Source organism: Dioscorea cayenensis, chromosome 20, assembly GCF_009730915.1.
Source record: "Dioscorea cayenensis subsp. rotundata cultivar TDr96_F1 chromosome 20, TDr96_F1_v2_PseudoChromosome.rev07_lg8_w22 25.fasta, whole genome shotgun sequence".
NCBI classification, from domain to species: Eukaryota; Viridiplantae; Streptophyta; class Magnoliopsida; order Dioscoreales; family Dioscoreaceae; genus Dioscorea; species Dioscorea cayenensis.
Window position 1 is genome coordinate 8,014,618 of NC_052490.1, and position 16,159 is coordinate 8,030,776.

General features: G+C 43.4%; 1 protein-coding gene and 2 non-coding genes across 3 annotated transcripts; 2 read left to right on the forward strand and 1 right to left on the reverse strand.

Annotated features, from left to right (window-relative positions):
- Window positions 1–175: 175 nt before the first annotated feature.
- On the forward strand, window positions 176–254 carry TRNAR-ACG. Its single transcript has one exon. It is a non-coding gene; the product is annotated as a tRNA-Arg (tRNA).
- Window positions 255–672: 418 nt separating this feature from the next.
- LOC120251130 (putative protein TIC 214 N-terminal part) lies at window positions 673–3,108 on the forward strand. Its single transcript, XM_039259671.1, is given in 1 exon segment — window positions 673–3,108. A coding segment is annotated over 1 exon segment (666 nt). The 5' UTR covers window positions 673–1,241; the 3' UTR covers window positions 1,908–3,108.
- On the reverse strand, window positions 848–919 carry TRNAN-GUU. The gene has a single exon. It is a non-coding gene; the product is annotated as a tRNA-Asn (tRNA).
- Window positions 3,109–16,159: the final 13,051 nt, after the last annotated feature.

The following is a 16,159-nucleotide window of genomic DNA, read 5'->3' on the forward strand; positions in this document are numbered from 1 at the left end:
TTATTCAAAAACCCCAATTATGACATCTCTTCTCTCCCACTTCACACCTCGGAACGCACTGTTCTTATAGTCTTATAGAGAGAAACGCGCTTTCACATCTTCTTAACCCTGAAATAGCTGAGGAGAGGAAAGGTTCCTTTTGAGGGTACTCCCGGGAACAGATCCAGTGGAGACGGGGTGGGGCCTGTAGCTCAGAGGATTAGAGCACGTGGCTACGAACCACGGTGTCGGGGGTTCGAATCCCTCCTCGCCCACAACCGGCCAAAAAGGGAAGGACCTTTCCTTTACCTCTGGGGGTAGGAAAAATCATGATCGGGATAGCGGACGCAAAGCTATTGAACTATGGGTCTTTTTGTCGGGCCTTACTTTTTTTCTTTTTTTATTTATCGTGAATGCTTCGATCATTACATATAGTAACCGGGTGGGAATCAGCATATTTGTGTTTTTACTCCCCGTAATTCTTCCTCAGCCAGGCTTGGGCAGAATAGTAGAGCAAGTACAAGTATTAGTAGCATAGCTAAAATGCGTTCCTCGTCATTGTCATTAATATGTTTGCTCGCGGTAATTGTGGCCTATCGGGAGAATCGATGACTCGCATCTTTGATGCACTGCTAGTACATCATCTGAGAATTCTTAATTGGTTAGTTGTAAGTAACAGCCCCCAGGCTATTTACAAGGTATTATCCCGGATCTACGCCGAGGACGGTGATTCTCAAATATCGTAGAACAGAATGGGATACGATGAGATAGAATGCAATAGAAGGAACGGAACGGGTTACCTACTCCTAACGGTCAAAGCGAGCCCTTTAATTCAATTCTTCATTCTTTAATTAGGAATTAATCAAATCTCCCCAAGTAGGATTCGAACCTACGACCAGTCAGTTAACAGCCAACCGCTCTACCACTGAGCTACTGAGGAACAACGGGAGATTCGACCTCATAGAGTTCAACTCCCGTTCTCAACCCATGAACAATATGAGTCCGAAGCTTCCTTCGTAACTCTCGGAACTTCTTCGTAGTGGCTCCGTTCCATGCCTCATTTCATAGGGAACCTCAAAGTGGCTCTATTTCATTATATTCCATCTATATTCCAATTCCATTCATTTAATATCCCTTTGGTGTCAGTGACATAACATAAGAGATGTCATTTATAGTCTATCTCTTTCTATATATGGAAAGTTAAGAAATCATCATATAATAATCGAGAAATTGCAATAGAAAAGAAAAAGGGGAGGTTTGTGATGATTTTGAAATCTTTTCTACTAGGTAATCTATTATTCTTATGCATAAAGATAAGAAATTCGGTCGTTGTGGTCGGACTCTATTATGGATTTCTGACCACATTCTCCATAGGGCCCTCTTATCTCTTCCTTCTCCGAGCTCGGGTTATGGAAGAAGGAACCGAGAAGGAGGTATCAGCAACAACTGGTTTTATTACGGGACAGCTCATGATGTTCATATCGATCTATTATGCGCCTCTGCATCTAGCATTGGGTAGACCTCATACAATAACTGTCCTAGTTCTACCATATCTTTTTTTTTTTTTAATTTCTTCTGGAACAAAAAAAAACTTTTTAGATTATGGATCAACTACCAGAAAAAAAATGCGTAATCTCAGCATTCAATGTGTATTCTTGAATAATCTCATTTGAAAATTATTCAACCATTTCATTTTACCAAGTTCAACGTTAGCCAGATTAGTCAACATTTATATGTTTCGATGCAACAACAAGATGTTATTTGTAACAAGTAGTTTTGTTGGTTGGTTAATTGGTCACTTTTTATTCATGAAATGGCTTGGATTGGTATTTATTATTCTGGATCCGGACAAAATAGATGAAACGGAAGAGATCCGAGCAAATGGAAAGGAAAAAACAAAGGACTTTCACTTTATAGAGACATGCTAGAAAGATAGCCCTGGTTACGATCTTATCTCCCTAATTGGCAATTGGGAAGACTTAAAGAAGATAAAAAAGAAAAGACTTAAGAGTTCCGTGCAGCGAGCCACTCCCCGAGGCCAAGGACGGGGTCGAACCGTCATTCCAGGATTTGCAGTCCGATACATTTCCATTATGTTACCTAGCCAAACCCGCCACCTCATGTGCCAAAGTAAAACGGTTGTTCTTCCTTCCCCGCTCCCTCTTTTTCTACATATGCGGTGGCGGGCTCCGCGCTCTATATGACCGGCGGCGGGTTACCAGAGAAGAGAAGAGGGGACAACTTCTTTCTCCCTTGTCTTGCTCAATCTTCCTTTTCTGATTGAAAGTTGCAAGCCACTCCACTACTGGTACAGAGGCCAGATAGAAGGTGGCTTCTTCTAGATGTATGTTCAGGCGAAGAACAGATAGAAGCTAGCTCTTGTTTTGGTTGCAACCATGCCCATATAATATAATTTAGCTGACCAAAGTAAAGTGGTCTTACAAAAGAGAAAATTAGAGGATAGTAAGTAAGCTTAGAGTTCCGTTCCAAGTGACATGCCTTTTCACTATTTCCAGAGAAAGGTTGCTCATCCAGTCCTGCAGATCAATTGTTTATGCGGCAGTGCGATGCGCTCGAAAATCTATCTTTCGCCTCTCCTCCTTTCCTTGTCTCCATTCTTCTTGATTTGCTTCTTCGCGCAAGCGCTTGGTTCACCCCTTGTTGCATTTCGTGATCCTCCGCTTCAGGATGCCCGCCTTTTTCAGATAGCCGGGATCCGACGTTGATTTCCGATTTCAATGTCAGCTCCAGGTTTTGGGCGGCCCATCTGGTTAGTTTAGCTATCACTGCTGGAAGCCCCTGCGGTTGTTCGGCTGCGTATCTCAAACTAACCCTACCTATTTCATTTTCCTTTCCTGTATCTTTCTATCTATAGGTCGGCTTCGTGCAGATAGATGTTCGCCGTGGGAGATGGATGCTCCTTTAGGTATGCCTTTCCCGGTTGCTTCTTCCCTTATCTGTCTTTTCCATCCAGTGCCCGCACTGCGTCAGAAAATCTTCGTCTTCGATGCAACGCAATAAAGAAGTCTAACTCTTTCTCTCGGCTCATGCGGTCATTGATTCAGTCAGGGGGTCATAGTTCACTAGAAAGCCTACGCCCGTCCATTCCTTGAAAGCTTGATCACGCCCGCCCCCGCCTTTCATCTTGCCCTTGTTACGCAAGACGCCAACAAATCACCCTCTCGCTTAAAGGGCTCTATTCGGTCGGAACCGAAGTCGTCTTGCTTTTAGGTTCTCGAACCTTATCTCTAGGATTCCCTGCATTTCACCAAGTCATCGCCAGCAATCTGCTATTATCCCTTGGGCGAGTTCCTGTCTTTTGTCTTGCCCAAAAACAGTCTCTCATTGGAGAAAAACTATCCCACGGCAAGGCAGTCCAGCTGCTTTCTTTTATCTCGCTTGCCGCGTCTAGCGTCTTTCGGTGCCCCGGGGGTTAGACCGCTTGGGTTAGATTTTTCTAGCAGTCAACGTTCTTCTCCCATTAGACTTGTCAATCCTTTGTTTGCTCTTTTTTTCCTTCTCTCTTCCAGTTATCTCTTTATTTGACAGGGGCGGAGAATACCACTCTCTCAATAACAAGAAAAAAAAAAGCAACAATTCCGTTTCAAATGGTTTGAGCTTGAAGCAACCTGTTATCTATCGATAGGCGAGACTGCTATTGGCTGCTTCGCCCTATCTATTCTATTATGTATGGCCGGCTTGGAGACAGAAGAGGAAGACCATTATCTCTATCCGAGTACGATCAACGCTTCATTCATTCGTTTTTTTCCTTGGGGATAACCATAAGCATTGAGATCAATCACCACACCACCTCTATCATACATACGACATTACACGACGCGAGAGTGCATGGTCAACACACACCCTACAGCGCCTCACGTTCTGCTTGCAGCCAATACAACCACAACCTAACTTGCACGATATTAAACAAGCGAAGCTACTGGTAATCGCGGGGGGACGGCATCCTCCTATACTATAATAGTTAGCAGTAAAAAACAACCGCTTCGGGGAAAGGTCTTTGACCATAAAAAAAAGGAATTCGCTTAACTTAGGCCTTCGGAACAAAGGTTATTCTTTTCATGCTGAAGACGACCCGTGGTGTGTGTGTGTCGTATTCTCTCGTCCCTTTCTCCCTGAACCGTCTGTGACTAGCCTTAGGCTTTCTCAACCAGCTCAGAAATGAGTGTTCAGTCCTTCCCTTCGAATCAAAACACAGCTTGAAAAGAAATTTCCTTTACTGAATCGGAATTCCGCCGAGTCTGAACGGTTTCTCAAGACAGCAGTGTGATGATTTTCTCGCTCAGCAGCTACATCTTTCTCATCAACGTTTTCTTTAGCTAGCTTCAAATTCGGTTCATAAAGGGTTACCAAAGTCTCCGCCAAGTGAAAGGCAAAAAGTTTTTGAATTCCCAGCCAAGGTGAAGGTCCGCAAGGACTCAACCACGGCCACTGCCGGCCGATGACCAGAGTACGGCAGGGATGGTTTGAGAATAATGAGCTCATCGAGCGAAGGCAGGTCGGGTTCCGTTCGCTAGCATATTCCTGGACCAGCTAAGCTACTTCTCCCGATGTCCGAGCTTTAGCGGATGCTAGGGCAGGATATTTCTTCGAGATTAGACTCTCAGGCTATCTTTCCATGGCTGATCGTTGATGACCGGAGATTCCCCAACCCTTGGTCGCTTCCGTAGGTCTATTCTTATTCTCGACGGGATGATGACCGGCTGTACGGGTTAACGAAGTTTATGATCGAATGCTGTAATGGACGGGAGGAGAATTGTGCTTGTGAACATGGGCAGTAGCTCCGGTCCCCTCGAACCCCTATACCAATACACCACGCACCCGGGACAGAAAAAACAGGTCTTCTAAGAGACTGGGAGGTCCGAGCTGTTGGTTCATTAAACAAAGGGAGTGAATGGGAGACCTTCCTGTTCATTGCTATTGGAGTTGTTCGGAGTCCGATCGAAGAATGGAAGATACAGACTGGGAAGGAAAGCTTATACCGTTTGAGACGCATGCCGCGCGATCATACAACTACTCTAACAGGGCCGAGGGAGAGGCGGGAGGAGAAGGAGAGTAAGAAAAAGAAAAGTGAATGGAGGTCCGATTTCACATCTCCTCTGCCCGGGCTGCATTCTTTTTTCTATTTTTGGTTGATCCCCCACTATCAGCGAATAGAATGATCGGTCAAATCCGCCGGACATCAGGACTTGAACCTGTCCCGCCAAGGAGAGATAGACCTGCTGCACTTGCTATTGTTAGTTGGGAAGACTGAATGCGGACATCAAGCAAGACTAAAGGCCGGGCATCAGGCGGTTGTAAGAACGACCATCAAAGCGAGAAGGATTTTTGTGTTGGTCGGATAAATGGATAAAGTAAGAAGCTACGGATAAAGGATTGATTGAGCGAGCTGCCCCTACCACGGATGGAGGAATAAGGAGAGTAGCTTCTGCCATTGCTAATCATCCCGCCTTAGCAGCTTTCTTCCCCGTGGGACTTTGCCACTTTAGATTGAGAGGCTTGCCACTCTTACTAGCAGACAATCATGCTTCGTCATCAAGCTAAACGACTAAAATGACGAATACGGACTAACTATTGAGAACACCCGCCAGCAGCAGCTAGCCGGAAGTGAGCTCTTCCGTTTGAAATGGAAAAATCAAAAACCCTTTGCAACTACATTTCCAACGTTCAGAAGATTCCATTGCCCCTATATGAAATAGTGCCGTTGGGCCTATGGTCAGATCGTGCGCACGGATGCAACCTATCTCCTGAATTAAAGAGAGGGATAGAAAAAGAGAGCTATATGCCACCAGTTCTTCCTTACTGGCCAGGGATCTCATCCCTAAGCGGATGGGAAAGAGGATACTTTGAATTCGGAATTGCCTTCAGGGAAAGGGCCGGGTCGTTAGAACGTATAGAATTCCGACTAGAGCTGTTCGTTCAGATTCATCAATAGCTAGTTCCTCCCTTCTTCTGTGATTCAGGCGATGTTGTGGATGTGGATTCAAAAATCTTGATGCTAGTGCTCTTGTCAGCTCGTCTGTTGTGTCAGTGACAGAAAGACAAGGTTGGTTCCACTCTCACACCACCCCTCAGATCCTGAGAGGCAAACCGAATAGGAGGATGTAAGAGCGCCGAGACTCCACTCATGTCGATCTGAGACGCCAAAAGTGGGATTCACGCTTTTTGTCAACGACCATTGACTGTCTCAGTTGTTGTCTGGATCTCCATTATTGTCCCTAGCATTGAGGAAATCCAACCATGTTAGGGGCTTGAAGAATTCGCTAATCTCCTCGCACACGCAAAGTCAGCTATCAAGTACTGCTTGCTCTCATCCCGCTCTTCCTCTCTCACTCTTGCTTACCTGTCCGTTGCTTCCCTACCTCAAGTCTTGCTTTCGGAAAGAATGGAATGCGAGCCAGCCGGATTCGAGATAGTTAGACCGAGGCTTCTCAGTCGGTTACCACCATCGGTTCCATCAATCAGATCCCTACCTCTTTGACTCCAATTCGATTCGAATCAGCTTCAAAGCCTTAGCCCTGTAGTTTGATTCGCTTGGATAAACGAGTGCGAGTGGAAAGCAGATACGAACCAACAAAGAAAAAAACGATTTTTCTTCCGTCCGTTTCAGGCTCAGCAGCGATTTGATTACGAAGCATGAAAGGCACCAAGTTGTAGCGCCGCAAGCCCCTTAGTCACGCTAGAAAAATCAAAAGCGAGTGCTTCGGGTTCCGAAGCGACAATCCAGCCCAGAAAAAATCTCGTGGATAACATGAGTCACCAAGTCGGATCGATAAGCAAGCTTTTCAGGACTAGCCAGTGAGGTGCAGAAGGAAAGTTCGGCTGATCCAAAAAGGGGATTCCGTGGCAATGAAAGGTTGTTTTGCTTTTGGCTTTCATAAAAGCCAAGTGCAGATTCAATTCCTGCTCCAGCGTGCCGTGATGAGGTCCCCTCTTCTTATTATTCCTCTCCTCAAACTTTCCCCTCTTCTCCGTAAACTGCTGGGCTGGAAACCCACTACTTCGATCTCGTCGACTCAATGAATAAAATGTCTAATCCTCTTGTTTCAAGCCCTCAGGAAGAAAAAAGTAGGTGTTGCGAAGGGGGAGTTCGGCTTGCTCGTCAGTCAAGGCAAGACTTTGGGTTAAAGTACCAAGGGGCCTCTGACCGTCGATCGACTTCCTCAATCTTCATCAAAAAAATTCCACCTCCTTTCGTTCCCCCTATCTCAACAAGGCTTTTTAGTAACAATCAATTGCTTAGTTGTTAAATGTACCGGATATGGAGGCAATACCAATGATATCTCTACTATAGAGTGGTATAATACATGTCATGAAAAAAAGACCTATAGTGAGTGGGTATTGAGGTAATAAATAAAGCAGCTATAGGCGAAAAGAAAGAGCTCTGGACTAGAAGAAGTAGCTTGCTCCTAACACGGAAATACATACCCCAAAATGGATTATTGAATGAGACTTTGCATCCCATACCTCTTTCCTTCCCGTATTTGTTGGTACCCAGAGAATCTTGGGTCAATTCTCCTTTCGTACCCCCGTCACCGTCTGTCGAACAATTAATTTAGGAATTACTCGGTGCCAGATATAGTGATTTTCTTAGGCTGGAGATCCAGACACCAGAGATCCGTCAGTGGGTATTGCATCACATTTGTTGATTCATTGATCTCTTGGAAGAGTTCAAAAGCAAGGTACCCTGACTCGCTGTAGTCTAACTGAACTTTCAAACCTTTTTTCAAGGATTCTTTAGAGACAGTCGATTAAGCATACTGCGGTCACTGCGATGGTCACAAGCTCTCACTGAAAGGATCGGAACACACAACAGTAGGCCCAGGCTTAGGGCGCATGATCTCATTGACCACTCATGCTCATCTCGATAAGAAGACTAGACTCCGCTGGGGTACGGCAGCTGATAGCTAGCTTAGCCTTCTCGGCTAGTCTCCCCTGCATTGATCCATTGTGTTAGCCTGGGCATGCTTCAATCGCTTCCGTGCTCCTAGTTGGCCATTGAGGAACGTGATGCCCAGTCAAAGGCCAGTTTGTTTATCGTATTCTAGTACTAGGTCTGGTATCCTTCTTCGCTAGTCTAGGCTCAGGCTATTCAATCATATGAATTTTTTGAGGTTTTTTCTCCTAGGGAAGATTATAGAGTCTTGTCTTATCCGAAAAGGTATCCAAATCGACGGGGGCCAGCTGGGACTATGGATTCTTTTTATTCACATCTCCCTAATCTAGAAGATTAAAAAGTTTGAAGGTTCGTTATCGGGTAAGTCTTCTTCAAGGTCTTCATCTGCTCCGCACCTTACCTTAATCGGCAGCCAATTGACATTCCCTTCGCGGAAAAGAAAGTCTTTGTCTTTCAACTTGGTATCAACGCCTCGGAAGGAAATTGACGTATAATAGGTTGACTGGATAGACCAAGACCTGTCTCGCAAGCTGTGGACTCAGGCCTTCCTCCTGTTAGTCGCTCGCCCCTGCCTCTCTTCTAGTTGCAGTTTGCCCGAAGTCCCGCTAAGGCTATTTTCGAGCTCACTTTAAGAATTGAGTCTTTCCTGATTCTATTTAGATAGATAGATTTCATTTCGAATGTAGGTCTTGTCTGAGTCATCTAAGAAAAATTTCCGCTCCCAGCGTACGATCTAATGGACCCAGGAAAGTCTTTTTCTCACCTTCCTTATGTTATGATTGAAAGGTGTGGTTCTGCAAGGTTCGTTGGATGGCGGAATCACCTTAGCTGTAGGGGGGAGAGAGATCAACCCCTGTTGTTTGCGCTACTTTCTTTTTCTCGAGCTCATCCTTTACCGGGATACTTCACTTATTATTTATATAGATATAGTAGCGGACATTGGAAGAGATGGAGCCTGAGATTTCCCTTCCAGCTGCGGGAGATAACCGAATAAAAAGAGCTCAACTACAGTCATTGATCCCAGTGGGAAGTGGGAAATCTCCTTCATTAACTAAAAGTACTACATCTACATCTGGCTTCTCCTTCCTTGATACAGTACAGCTAATAGCAATTTCAAAAAAAGACAAGACATACCTTATCTAATGAATGGCATGCTTGAAGTCCCTCTCATTGCCAAGTGTATCCGATATGCCTTTCTTGCCATTACCAGCCTTGGTTGAATAGACGACCAATGCTGCCTGCTCGACCAAGCCTAGCCAAAGACGTTGCCTCAGCCAAGGACCTTTTCGGATGGTGTTGGCAAAGCAGCTGCCTACTGTTTGTTATTGGTAAATGTAGACGACCCGAAAGAAGAGCTATCGTCGTGGACAGATAGACCACTTACCATAAGAAAAATAGAATTCTTATGATGAAAATCATAGGGAAATCACCAATAGGCGTACCAAAAGACGAATTATAGCACTCAAAATTGCTCTCTCGATAGAAAGAAGGATTTCGGAAGAAGGCATTCGGATCATTATCGGTAGGCGCCTTACCAATGAACTACTTACCTGGACTAGAGGGAGACTAAAGACATCTTTCTTACTTTAAGAGAATTGGTAGGATGCTTTTTCCTCCTTTCCCGAAGCAAGTAATTCATCTAGGGCAGCTCTCTCAGTTGGTTAGCTAGTGTCATTGGCCTTCGGCTTCTGGCTTTCAGACAAGTAGCTAAGTCGTCTTAATCCAGCGACGAAAACTCCTGAACTGCGCTAGGAGAAGCGCTCAATCCCGTCGCTTCGTCGCTCAGTCCGTTGCTTCTTCCCTAGGAACCTGTTTCGGCTTGAGCTTAAGATTCGGCTACTTCAAATGCCCCTCTTCCCCTTGCTTTGGAATCGAATCATCAGTCCTTCCCCGCCTTTGAGAAGGGGGTTATCTTCGTGGAGTATGCAAGCTCTTATTAATTACGCTTTTGTTCATCCTTACGAACGAACCGATCAAGCTATGAATGACGTCGACCATAGCGGAGGAGGAATGGTTAGCCTATCCCTCGGTATTGGGTCAAGATGCGAAACTTGGAAGAGTAGGGGTCAACCTTAGTTTAATGCTCAGGGTGGAACCTTATATACAACTAACTGAATCAATCTAAAGTGAAATCCTCACCTTCGGAGCGGGAGAGCTTCGAATCAGCCTTAGTTTAGTAGAGAGCAATGGCAGAGATATAGTAGGAGTTCAGCCTTAGACATTTTTTGGTATGAAAATCTTCATCGTACCCAGCCGGGCCCGCAGGTCTTTCGCTGAACCACCTAAGGCAGCGACGAGGACGCAACGGTTGGCCGCCTGATGAGCCTCACTCTCTTTGAGAAATGATGTGCGCTACACCGCTAGCCTTATTCCATACAGCCATCGGAATATCTGCTTACCAGGGCAGATGCCCCTTTCTTCTTTTAAGTTTAATAAGATTCGGGATTTTGAACTAAAGCGGAGACTTCAGAACTTTGGATTTGAATAAAAAACTACGTCCCCATCGTCTTTAGGCCTTAGCTCCAAGATCTCAGTTTGCATCAGGATTTCAGTTCTCACCAGGATCTACTTGTTTAGCCGCATACCACATCAAAATATGGTGTGATAAAGAGAAGAGAGTGGTGGCTTTACCGCTTTCTACAACTAGCCATTGGTCTACGATGAGCTCTTTACGTGAACTACTGAGGAAGGACCACCCTTTCCATATGGATTCTACCGTTGGACTTCTTCCATAGGTTCACGGTCACCAATAGCCTATTATCTTTGACGGTGATCAAAGATCATCATGGACCTACGCATGTCCAGCACGGACCTGCCCGCTAACCTACTTCTCATATAGGGTTCCAAGGTCAACAAGAGAAGGAGATAGATCATCGGCAGAGGGAAAAGAAAGATGTCAATGATAAATGGATTCATTCATTCGTAGGCAGGATCTACTGTAACTGAATCTTTTTTTTTACATAATAAATGATGTTCTTCGATGCGCAGCAAGTATACATAGACCCAGTCTCTTTTCGGGTCTCTCTTTCATGGCATGCTCTTAGAGCAGGATAATTTTTTGCTCTATTTCTTTACAGGATTATCTGTAACAAAGCCTGACTTATTTTTCTATTATGCTATTCGATCGATTTTGGCTGCTGCATGTCTGTCGATGGGCAAGTCTTCTGGATTCAGTTCTTACTTATTGGGTGGGAATCTTCCTGATAGCATGCCCCGATAAATGCCTAAATGTACATATTTTTATACGTATTGATCTTGTATTATTTGTGTATATCATAATGATTTGATACCCGCTTTAAGTATAAATTTGTTCTTTTGGTGTTGTAGATCACAAATGTGACGAATGTATCTCAAAAATGCAAATTGGACGAATTCAACACCAAAAACGAGATTTTTGGGGTGTTAGCACTCAGAAAGGCATATCTCTACCGTGAGCTCCACGGGGTACAAGCGCCCACATGGGTGCCCGTGAGGTTTTGCTGGAATTTCACAAGTCTCACTACTGTAGCAAAAATGAGTGTAGCTGAGTGCTGTAGCATGACACATTTTCTTGGCAAAACGCTAGTGAGCTTCACGGGCTCCATGCGCCAGCATGGAGCCCGTATGGACCTGACGAGATATAAAATGGGGCTGATTTTCTAGGGCAAATGGGAGCTTTTGGAGGGGCAGTTTTTTCTCTTGGGCCTCTTAGGCCACCGCCCTCTCTTCCCGCCAGCGATCTACTATGCAAGACTTCACCAAGAGGGAGGCAAGTTTTGGAGGAGAAGATTGGGACAAGATCCTAGGCATCAAAGGCATCATTTGAGGGGAGATCTCTTCAAATCTTCAAGATCTTCACCATCCAAGGGGATCTAAAGCTAGAGGAAGTAGTTCTTACTTCTTTTCTTGTTTATTTGTTCCTTGGATTTGTATGAGTAGTCCTCTTTCATGAGGCACTAACTTATTTGAGATTTGGATATGATGAAATCTAAGGTTGATTGTTTGTAATTTGGATGATCATCTTTATTGATGTATTGTTGGATGTTGTATTTCTTTTTATGGAATCTTGTAGTTTGTGGTTCAAGCCTTGTGTACTTTGATTTGTTGATTTGCATGAGAACTCTGTATTTCAACTCCTAGGTTGTACTTGGTTGCGTGACCATCGCCCTTGGCAGGGATCCATGTACAAATACACCGTGACCATTGGGTATATTGTACCCCTCCAGCAATTAGGGTTGGACCTGGTTTAATTATCGACCCTGATTAGAGATTTCCCTAAGTGTAATGCAATCATATGAGGATTTGGGCGAGGCGATTCGACCCAATACTTGCATGGGATTAGGGGTTCAATTGCTCATGACAATCGGGTTGAGCCAATTTAGGATTCTCTTGGCCCAACTACCATCTAGCATTTCATTCTAAATTCAGGACCTAATGACAACCCTAGGGGGATTCGTTGTCTAAATCACTGCTTTCAATGTTTGATTCTCCCTGGAGTTCGTATTGTGTGTAGCAGTACCCCGGATTTCATGGTTGTTAATTCTTTCTCTTTTTATAATTACTATTTATCTTTTGGAGTGTTAGGCTAGGAAATAGACAAAAGGGAAGTAATAGTAGCTTCTTGGGCCCTGGGAATACGACCCTCTCGTGCTCGCACGAGAGGTATTACTTGGCGACATGTGCGCTATGGATCTCACATCAAGTTTTTGGCGCCGTTGCCAAGGACACAAGGAATACTAGGAAAACCTGTAGTCTATTGCTCTAGTCATTTATCTTTGTTGTTGTAAATATCCATCTTTGTATGTGTCTTTTACCATGTTGTGCATATTTATTTATTTTGTTTTTTTATCTTTTCTTTGGTAGGTTACTGTTGTTAGTGTTATTCTTTTTTATTACACAGGGCCATGGACTTCGAAGAAAAGCTGTTGGCCGCTAAAATGTATGCACTTGAGAAGCAAATGGATGAATTTTATGCCAATAAAGCATGCCAAAGAAAACAGTACACTGATGTTTATAATCCTTATTGGGGAGCACACCTGCATTCTTCGGCAAATCATCATACTCAACAATGGGAGTACCCTCCCCTCAATATTCATGGCATTATCATCCTCCAGTTGTTCATACTAAGCCACTTAAAAAATGGGGATTCAATACGCAAGATGTGTTCACAAGATTCATGATGCAAACTGATGCTGAATTTAAAGCCATGAATACTGCAATTTTTAATGCCCAATCATCTTTTCAAGATGTGGAGAGCATGATTGGAGAGTATTCCAAAGAATCGGCTAAATTGCCACCATCTATGGAAGTCTTATCCGAGAATAGCACAAGGAATGATGAGGATAATAGTAAAATTGAGGTGGAAACTAATATTGAGTTATTGGAGACTGAAGAAGCAAATGATGTACCATTAATACCTCTTGAACAAATGGTCGAAGTTTCACCCCATGATATAATTGAAGAAGAAAGAGGAGAGGATGGCATCATTGCCATGGAAGCATGTGAGGACGTAGAAGAAACTCCATCGACCACATTTGTAGATGCTACTTGCCTCAACATAGATTTCTCAATCCATCCATCAATTTTAGTCAAGTGCAAAAACAAAATTCCGGGAATTGTATTCGAAGATGTGGGTAGGAAGCGAAGATCATCATTGAACCACCCTATGCTGGGCTTGGACAATTCCCAACCAAAGATATTTACTTGGCAGCCGAAGCAAACTTTGTGGGCCATTGAAGTTCATCACAACATGGTTGAGAGAAAAATTATGGATAGGATGTTGAAGCCTCCAATTAATCCACCTATGCAAAGCTTGACAAGTTCTCAACCAAAATTGTTCCCTTGGAGGCCCAAACAACACTTATGTGTAGTTCATGGCAATTTGACGTTGGTCGAGGAAGAAAATTTGGGTAGGAGGTTGAAACCATCCAAGGACCGACCCATGCCAACCTTGAATAATTCTCGAACGAACCTTTTTCCATGGAAGCCCAAGCAACTAAAACCCAAGTCCTATATTTTTTTTTTTCAGAATGTCACATAAATTTCTGTTGTGAATCAAAAACCTAATCCTATTATTTCTTCTCGAAAATGTTTTCTAGTTTTGAATAGAAAAAAACTAAATCCCACTTTTTAATGTCTCAAATTTTTGTAATCATAACCCTAACCTTATGTTTTTCTTATGAGAATGTCTGCTATTTTTCGAATCAAAAACAATAATCCTTTATTTTTCTTTTTGTTAATGAAGCCATTCAACATTCTCTTGATTTTTGATGATACTTTTGTATTTTTTTCTTGACACTATAAATGAGTTAATTGATGAATACATGCAGGAAATGATGAATCAAGATCTATATGAAGGATTGCTAGACCAAGGAGTGGAGAACAAAAAAGTTTGACACTTGGTCTATAGGACAAGTTGCAACCTACCCCAGGGATCATGAAATGGATGGTCCAAAAGATGAAGCGAGCAAGGATAAATCACTAGAAATACCCGAAGGATAAAGGGGATGTGAAAGAATGGAGTAAGGGTGACGTACCCTTATGTGGTAACATGCTCGAAAACTCCCACTCTACCTTGAAAAGATTATGTTCATCATGCTTTAAAGTTATGGGTAAGAGAAAAACCTTCATCTATGAGCCCCCATGAGGTAAGATTAGGTACGTTAAGCTTAGTAACGTTAAACAACCGCTTCATGGGAGGCAACCCAAGTCTTTACTATTTTCTAGGTTTTAGTTTAGTGCTTGCATGAATTAGTGCTTGAGTGTTGGTGTCTTAGTCTTTTACATGCTTTTGTTGTGATTTTCTTGTGGATTATTGGTGTTTTCGTATACCTAATTGTGATTGGTGAAGTTTCTTGGTCGTTTGAGCATGTTTATGCATGATTCTCTGGTCAGATTTTTTTCCAATGTCTAGTCAAGCTCTGAGTATATATGAGTACTACGAAATTTTTTTGGAAGAGTCTGTAAAGTTTTGTAAGTTATCCAGAGAAGACACATGGCATGGGTAATTTCCACATAGGCGTGTGTCTCCGCTCAGAGCTCATCCGAGAGGACACAAGGGCGTGTGTCTGCCCCTGTGAATGACCTTGTGATGGTCACACACCAATGGGTAATTTCCACACGAATGTGTGTTTCTCCTCAGCGTTCCGAGCTTTATCCCGAGAAGACACAAGGGCGTGTGCCTACCCCGTGGATGACCGTGTAAATTACACACAGTGGGGTAATTTCCACAAGCCCGTGTGAAACTTTCCAGAGACTTATTCTCCATCCCAAGAAGACACAGGGGAGTGTGAGTGCCCTTATGAGTACCCCTGTAAAGATCCACATTCTCGTGTGGAATTTCCATAGGGCCGTGTGGAACACTTAGCCAAATTTCTGTAGTTGACAGAGAAGCCACAGTGTCGTGTGGATGCCCCTATGGATCAGGCACATGGGCATGGGGAATTTCCATACGGCCATGCGGATGCATTCAGAGGCAAGTTATGGTATCCCAAGAGCACACAGGGGCGTGGGAATGCCCCATGTGAAACTCCACTGTGGAGTCACACGGCGTGGCCAATTTCTATAGGCCCATGTGGATGTATCGAATACCAAGAGGTGCGGCTTTTCTTTAAAATCTACTCACATTTCTTTGTCTCTTCACTCCAAAACACTCAGAGAACACGTCCTTGCACTCACCTGATTTCTCACTGTCGATTTAGAGGGGTTTCATAGGAGTTTTTCAGCCGTTTTCGAGTATTTCATCTTCATCTTGTTGGTAAACCCTCATTCCCTCTTTTCTTTCGCCATGCTTGATTTAATTCAATGAAAGCTGATGATTGTTACTTTGTTTGCATACTTAAATGGTTGCTGCATGTTTTAGAGTGAGTTTTGAGCAAATTTTTGATGTGTTTGTGGATTTTTTCATAGTGACCGTGCGTCTTTTACGCCCCGTGGTTCCACACTACCGTGTTGATTTCTGCAGTATTGAATCATTGAGTTCCTTTGATCGATTCTTCTTGAATTCATGCAGATATATCCCCCAGATCTAGGAAGCAGGATGACAAGCATCCATGTGAGCATTCTCAAAACAATATTCTTAGGTTTTCTTTCGGCAATGTCTCATTTTTTAAATCAAAACCCTAATCCTATATTTTTTTTTATGAATGCCTAATAGTTTTCATTTACACCCCTAATCTTATGTTTTTCTTTTCAGAATGCCTGCTATTTTTTAGTCAACACCCAAAATCAATGCTTTGTTTTGGAAATGCCCCCTATTTTTTTAGCAATGAATCAAAACCCTAATTC